An 8,296-nucleotide genomic window follows, 5' to 3' on the forward strand; every position below is an offset into this window, starting at 1 on the left:
CCTGACCACTCAGCTACGGAGGCCATAACATAGTAGGGATATCTTATTTCATAGTTTTTATTTTATAAAGCGAAGAATCGGTTTTATATTATTCGGGGATTTCCCTGAGGGGAATCCCAACAATTTCAATACTGAGTTACACTCGGGGTCAAATGACATGACCGTGGGGTCATAGCTTCAAATTGTTGAATCAAATCGAATTTGGAATTTGTGTTCCTATTAGTCGTCCTCTTTTTTATTATATTTTCTTTTGAAAAATGCTGGTTCATCAAAATCAACTTTGATATTGATATCATGCAGATCTCTCTCAGATCTTTGCATTTTTCAATAACAGTGTTTTTATTGATATTTAAATCAAGTGCAATGCGATCTTGAGACCAATCTTTGGACCAGAAGTAGAGAAATAATAAATTTTGAGATAACAATAATCTACTATCATCAAAAAATGATTTATGTCTAATACTCTTTGTTTTACAGCAAGGTTTCTTACAACCTCATCTAATAATATCAGTTTTACATTTACTTTTTGTAAGCCTCATTTCAAGATTGGAAACTTCACAAAAAAGCTATATTTTGCATAATGTGATTTTTTTTTTTGCCAACCAAGAAACCAAGTGATCAATATTGTCACTGCATAAATTCATCAACTCCGTTAAACGGTAGTTATTTTTGACTTCTTCCTCAGAACAAATTGCATTTCATATGCAATTAGGAATGTATGGACATAATGTAGGGGTCTTTAAAATTTTTTATGGCACCCATTAATAGGATTTCACCAGGATGCTTCGTAGTAGTAGTAGTAGTGGCATGTGATCCAAGTACTACTATTACTATTTTACTAAAGCACATTTCTGGGGGTTACTACCATGAAACAATAAAAACAATTTCCATTTGCATTTCTGCTAGTGGAATCTGTCATAAACTGGTAGTAAACTCGATCTAATTGCATTTGCGATAATACCGATAGATGAAATTGTGTGGGTTTTTACGTTATTATGGTGAAATGTGTTTCCCCTTCACTGATATATAAAAAAAAAAAAAAAAAAACATAAATAAATTTTTCAGAATCTTCTCTTCATTGCTATCGTGTTGCCATTCATTTGAGGTGATTCTGCGTTCGACTGCCATTTCGTATGCAAACACAAAGGCGAATCGTGCATAAGTGAATTCGGTTCGTGTTATATACGGTATCTGTCTCCTATTTATAAATCGTGTATGATGGAATTCGTGATATGCGAGTACTGACTATTATTCTCACTGTTTTGCGAGGACTGACTGTATTATAAAATTTTCTGTTATTTATAAATGTGACTTAAGCGATCCAGAGCAAAAATGAATTGCATAATTTAACATTGTGCTCCTATCGTATTGACCTCGATCGCATAGTATGTTCGAATTAATATTTCAGTGAAATTAATACTTCACTAAAAGTCACTAAAGGTATAATATCTAAAATCACATTTATAAAATCATTTGTTTGATTGTTTGCTTGATCTACATTTGTTCAGTAAGTTAAACAAGGATGGAAGATATACTCTGAGCGCGAAGCGAGCACGTGGCTGCTTCGTTTCTGACATGGGCGAATCCGACAGCATGATTAAATAAAGCCGCATATTGAATTTTATAATTTTTGTTTTCAATTATGTTTCGAAAAACTAAAGTTTTCATAATTAATAAATATTGATTTATTACGGATTATCTCGCGCACCCAACTTTGGAGACTACTGCCGTACAGTACCACTAGAATCACTTAAATTTTAGCTGGGCGGTCAGTTAAATTCATTGGCCGGTTCGCCCATCGATAGGTCCTGGGGAGAACACTGCCCCTGAGCCTTGCACAATTTCTCCATCCTCGAATTAATTGACAAGGCTCTCATCATATACTCTCCCCTTATCATGCCCCTGGGCTGAATTGCAGTTGCAGACACTTTCAAATTTAACCCTAACTTGTGACCTTTCCTCCACATTGCCCTGTACCAGTCAAGTAAGTCAGCAGATCTCGTACTCATAAAGTCATTAGTGCCAACATGTACACCAGTATCATCTTTTATGCTCTTAAAAAGATTTTTACCATATGACTTTATCAACTTTTGCCCCTGGCTGGCATACTTGATTCTTATTTCTCCTCTCCTTTTTGCACAATATTTCCTGTTTCCCTGACAAAAGTCACCAACAATAGTTACTTCATATGGGACCAATACATTCTGCCTTGGGGGTTGCTGCTATGCTGATGTGCAAGCTCTGACATTGAGGTAGACATCTGAGAGCTTGATGGGCCCAACTTAATTCCTTCAAAGGCATCTGCCCTGTTCTTCAAGCCTTCTTAAATGCCCATCAGAACACTTAATGTCTTATATACTCACTCTTTACATCAAACACACAGACCCCTGTATACATTATATATAATGTAAAATCTATGTGGTTACAAAGGAGAACTGGATGCAAAAAAATAATTTTGATATAATATACAGCAGACTCGATTAACCGGGACACTTCAAGATTACAAATTAAAAAAAAAAAAAAAATCAACCAGATATCATAAAATTCAAGTAATAAATATAATAGGTATAAACAGATGTTTTGCAAGTCATAAATAAGTGACAAGAAGCAGCGTTATAAGTCATTGAGAGATTAGTGTACCTATTATCTTGTAATCCACCGCTCAAAAAAAAAAAAAAAAAAAAAAAAACAGAAATAAAATGTTTAGTTTGTTTTAGCGGGTCGCACAGCAAAAGGACAAATTTTGTTTTGTTATGCATGTCAGGGATGTCAGATTTTTTTTTTTTGTTTTTGTTTAGAAATTGTGAAAATGATGGGAAAATGCAAGAGTTGTGCTTTATAGAAAAACTTGAAATTATTCAAAATTTTGAAAACGATGCATCCGTTAAATCTCTAAAGAACCATTATAATGTTGGTGACCAAAGCATATACAACATCGTTAAAAATAGAGGGAAGCTATTAGATTTAAAATCGACATCGTAAAAAATAAACGGATGCATTGCATTCGACACGCGAGTAGTGCGTGATAAGTTTTTTTTTTTTTTTTCCGTTTTTTATCTATCGCCATACTTTTTACATAGGTTGCTGAACATTTTTCGATACAGTAAGTCCCTGACTCACGTTACGTTATTTGTATATATATTTTTTTATGACTGAAGATTTCAAGTGAAAGGGATACACATTTCACCATAATGAAAAAACTCAGAATTTCAGCTATTGGTATAATCGCAAATGCAGTAAAATCGCAATAAGTCAGAAAATGTGGGTAAAGTACACACTGTGTACTTTACCCACTGTACACACTGTGATCTCAGATACACCATGTATATACACACGGTGTATCTCAGATCACAGTGTATATACACACTGTGAGATCATGTGATCACTTGTGGAAAAACTTCAAATGTTTGGACAGTGTAATTAAACACCAATAACTTGTCATACATAGTTGTAAAACTTTACAATAGCGAATTAGATTACTCTTTTCCCCTAACTGTATAGCCTGATAGCAAAGCATAATTTTCTTGATTTTTTCACTTGCTTTTGTTTACAGGCACTCTCCTGCTTTTTCTGAAGGCTACAGATGTGGCAGGGATTAGAGGATAAAAGGTACCACTTTCACTCAACATGGGACAAGGTTATAAAAACATTATTTGGTGTAGTCAGGGTTGTAAATAATCAACAAATTTCTGGCTTATACACAATTTTAGGTGTATTGGTAGACACATTTCTCCCAATTGAAATGAAAAATGATACAATGAACAGCATATGATCATTTAAATCAGTATAGAAACTAAACCCGTGACAACATTATTTTATGGAATGAATCTTATTGGTTGATGGAACGTAATGAAGAATGATAGCCTAGTCAATCATATCCAGTTTTTGTTAGGGTAGTGCAAAAATTAAACTTACTTGGAGAACATTTCATAATTAGTTTCTTATTGAGCATCAGTAGAGCAAGTTCTTTTTTAGGTTAACTGGGGAAAAAAAATTATTTGAAAATTGTTAATTTATTTGTATGCATGATTGTTGTTGCCTGAACTTGGGAGTTGACTTTGCAATTTAACTTCTTGTCCTCTATTATTTTGTGTTGCTTCGATACCCTATTAATAATTAATATATCATTTTATAGTTAATTTAACATATAGATAAAAATTAAAAGAAGTATAAAGTATATAATAATGAAAGGGTTACATTTGTAAAGTTATATGTAAAATAAAGTTTATACATAAATTTTATATTTTGAAGTGTATAGCATAAAGTGTATAATATAAAGTATGGAGTTAAAAGAAATATAAAAGACTTAATTTTCAAGGGTCTAATTATAAAAGTATCGTTTAATATCGTAGCATAAAGTTGATTTGATATTGGCTGTTTTGAGAAGTTGATATTATTTGAATTTACTGCATAATAGCTGTTCTGGAAGACTTTTCCTTAGAGAAGTATGTGCCTTCCTCTCCCTCCCCCCAGTCGGCATTGAGTTTTTGGCATTTGGGAGTAGATCTTGAACAAATTTGTTGAGCCTGTGCATGTGCAACAGTGCCCTGGAAAGCATTATATGAGTGTTACACATGCCTGATTAGGTAAAACAATGCCATCCTTTTCTTGTAGGGTTGGAGAAATTGCCTGCATTTAAATAAGAAACAGACAAATATTTAGATGCAGTTAAAATGATAAGGTGTGTGTGTGTGTGTGTGTGTGTGTGTGTGTGTGTGTGTGTGTGTGTGTGTGTGTGTGTGTGTGTGTGTGTGTGTGTGTGTGTGACATAGTTTTGTAAAATGATATTTTTAAGAAAATACTATATTTCTGTGTTTTCTTACATTATTTTGGTAAGACGTACTTTTTTGTCTATTTTAAATTCACAAAAAAATGCAATTTCATTTTATACAATGCATTATCTATTTTAGGATGCCCCTAATTTGGAAATTGATACCAATTTGAAAGAATTAGTACATCAGAATGAAAATGGTACTATACCTTATGCAGTAATTAGTGGCATTGTTAAAGCTTTGTCCACTCCAATTAAAAGTGAGCATTATCCCTGGATCAAAGGTGTAATTCAAGAGAAAATAATCAAAGAACATAAAGTCAAGTGGAGTCCACTGTCTAGAAACTGGTATGTGTCTTTCTTTTTTTTTTTTTTTTCTTGTAGGCCCATGAGGCATAGGCAACCTTTGCTCAACTGTGGGCCAAATAAAAAGTTTTTATGAATTTCTTCAGGCCAGCACTCTAGTTATATATCTATTTTTTCTTTATATTTCTCTTTAAATATTCTCTTTATAAGAATATAACATTAATCACAATATGAAGTTATTACATAACAACACAAATGTGAAAATTTGGATTATTGTATTCAGGTTTGGAGAGGGCAAATTAGGGCAAATCAATGCACATATAAAGAATGATTAGAAGGTATAGTCTGTGAAGTTTCACAACTAGGCATCTAAGGGTAGATCTGATTGAGGTGTATAAAGCAATGAAGGGATTGAGTATAATGAATGAGGAGGGTCTCTTCTACCTCTTAGCTGAGGCAAGAACCAGGGAGTGTAAATATAAAATATTAGCAAATAACAGAAGACTGGATCTAATGTTCATGTATGGGCAGCGGATAGTTGAACACTGGAATGAACTGCCTCTTGAGGTAGAGGCAGTGGGTGTGGCTAAATTCAACACAGAATTGGATGGTTACCTTATGGGAATAGTATGAATATTCTGTTTTATGTTATTATATCTATCAAAATCAGATAAAGTAATATTAAAGAATACAAAACTGTACAGTAGTAATATATAGTGAATTTCTGATGCAGAAGTCTACTTACTTGCATCATTTGGCCCTTCTAATACTATATGAAGAAAAAATATTGTTTAATAATGATTTTTGGACTTGGACATTCTTTCATAAGTGTCCGTATTTGGTGAAATACTTGTGGCTATTTTTGTGGTTTTGTTCTGTCAGTCTCAGTTTTGTTTTTAAGTTTCATTTTGGAAAACAGTTTCCCATATTTATTAGTACTGTTGTTTTTAGATTTTTAGGATTGTTGGTGAGGGCAGAAAAAAAAACCAAAAAAAAAAAAAAAAAAAACTAGTTTCTCAGATTTTAAGTCACTGAAGATTAAAATTTTATTGTAGAATAAGAAATTAAAAAAAAAAAAAAAAAAAAATTTTTCCCTCACATTGCCACTGGCCATGTGAAAAGCATTGAGTGGTTGTGCCATGGGTTGCCTATTGCTGTTTTAAAGAAATCATAATTCAGAGTTTCTCTTGAAAAATATATAATCAAATTTTTATTTTAAATTGCATTATTCAGGTATGTTGGGAATAATGGAAGAACTAATAGTTTGGAAAGATAAATTAGTGAAGTAAAAAAATTTAGTGAAGTAAAAAAAAAAAATCATTTTAGATAAAGGATTAAAGTTTGTCACTCAGAAATCTGGGCGCACGCACGCACGCACGCACGCACACACACACACACACACACACACACACACACACACACACACACACACACACACACACACACACACACACACACACACACACACTTGAGGTGAGTAATAAATATATATATAGAGGCTAAGTTTAGAGAGTGTCAACCTGTATAGTTTATTAAGTTTTATAATGTATAATCTTAGCAGTTGATTGATTAAGGAGGTAACTATGTAATCAGAAAAAATGAAAAAAAAAACCTTATTTAATTAAAAAAAAAAAAAAAATTTGGAATGCGCTTCAAATGTAACATGCAAAATATATTAGCCAACTTGTTAGTTTATTAGTTTGAGAGGTTACCGAATACATGTTTTTTAAATGAAAATGGATTATTACCTTAACATTTTTATCATCATATGGAGAACTTAAATAATCCCATCAGTTCTTTGTACAAAGTTTTGTTTACATTTTAAGAATTATCTCTGGTATACTATTTCTATATTTTTCAATATAATAAGTTTTCTATTTAAAATTTTATTTTGAAATGTATTAATTGGCATTTTTCAAATTTATTTAGGACCTCAACAGAAAATGAACTGCAGAGAGTTACGAATAGTGTTCCATTTTCTCTTGTACAGTCATCTGGGTGGAGGAAGGCATCAGTAGAAATAACAGAGCATTCAGATGCTGAAGAGCTAATATTTACTAATGTTCATGATTATTTTATTCCAACTCAGGAAGGTATTGGAAAATATATACTTGCCTGGTTTCGAGGTGAGCGTTCTACAGGTTATCAGGAAATTGAAAATATGCTAGTTGAAGGATCAAAGTTGACTGGAGTGGGACAGCTAGTAATTGAAAGTGACACTTTGAAACTTAAAGCTCCCACTAATGGACTTGGCTACTATTTGACAACGCTGTCGAAAGACTCCCTACTCAGAAAACTAGAAGGAGAAATGAAAATATTAAAAATCATATCTACCATACTTGGTTGTTTTGGAGTGGCTCTTTTGGCTTGGATGGCTACATCCTGGTACAATGTTCGAAGACAGAAATTGAAAGAAAAAGCAGCCAAAGAGCAATTTGATGAAGCACGTAGGCAACGTCTTGCAAATGAACGAAAAAAGGAAGATAATTCGGAAAGGAACCCATTATGTGTTATCTGCCTTACAAATCCAGTTGAAGTTATTGTGCTGGAATGTGGTCATGCCTGTCTTTGTTTAGAATGTGAGCCACACATTCGAGACAAGTGCCCTGTTTGTAGACGCCAGATAGATAGGACTCTTCCAACTTACTTACCATAATTTAAAAATTTAGGAATTGAAAGTAGAATAACTTTAACTGGTAAATGAAGCTAGTTCATTAATGTCAATTTAAAAAAAAAAAAACATGGTATTTCCAAAGTTTAGTTATTATATAATTAAGAAAGTGGGAGCTTGAAAAGCTTCTGAAAAAAGCAAAGCCTCATTAAAAGTTGCAGAGCTTACACCTCTTTCCAGTATGTAGTTATCATGGGTAAATTTTGCTTTGGAAAGGACATGAAGTCCATATTGAAAGTGTTCTTTCAAATTTCATTGTTATTACTGATTTGGCTACAGAGTTGCACTGTAAATCACCAGCATTTTCATTCATAATACTGTGTCACTGTCCTTACAGATGTTTTGCATATACAATGGTGGTTATACTGTATTGTGAATAAATAGCTGCATGTCTTTCAAAGGCAAAAAAAAAAAAAAAATTATATTGCAGAGACAACTCAAAGAATTAAAATATCATATGGATAACTCTTGATTGAGAGGTGCTCTTAATGTTACTTGTATCTACTCTAGATGAAATCATTCATATATGAAAAATTATACAATCAAGT

At 32.7% G+C, this 8,296-nt stretch overlaps 1 protein-coding gene across 1 annotated transcript in view; it reads left to right on the forward strand.

Moving 5' to 3' along the window:
- The window catches only part of LOC150089010 (mitochondrial ubiquitin ligase activator of nfkb 1-A-like), a 28,653-nt gene extending 20,920 nt beyond the window's left edge, over positions 1-7,733 (forward strand). The window contains exons 2-3 of the mRNA XM_090371001.1: positions 4,911-5,119; positions 7,007-7,733. Coding sequence (XP_090227127.1) covers positions 4,911-5,119; positions 7,007-7,733 — 936 coding nt within the window. The remainder of the gene's footprint in view (positions 1-4,910; positions 5,120-7,006) is intronic.
- The last annotated feature ends 563 nt before the right edge of the window (positions 7,734-8,296 follow it).

The sequence above is a fragment of the Mastigoproctus giganteus genome, chromosome 3 (assembly GCF_048544385.1).
Source record: "Mastigoproctus giganteus isolate SK-2022 chromosome 3, ASM4854438v1, whole genome shotgun sequence".
Lineage (NCBI taxonomy): Eukaryota > Metazoa > Arthropoda > Arachnida > Uropygi > Thelyphonidae > Mastigoproctus > Mastigoproctus giganteus.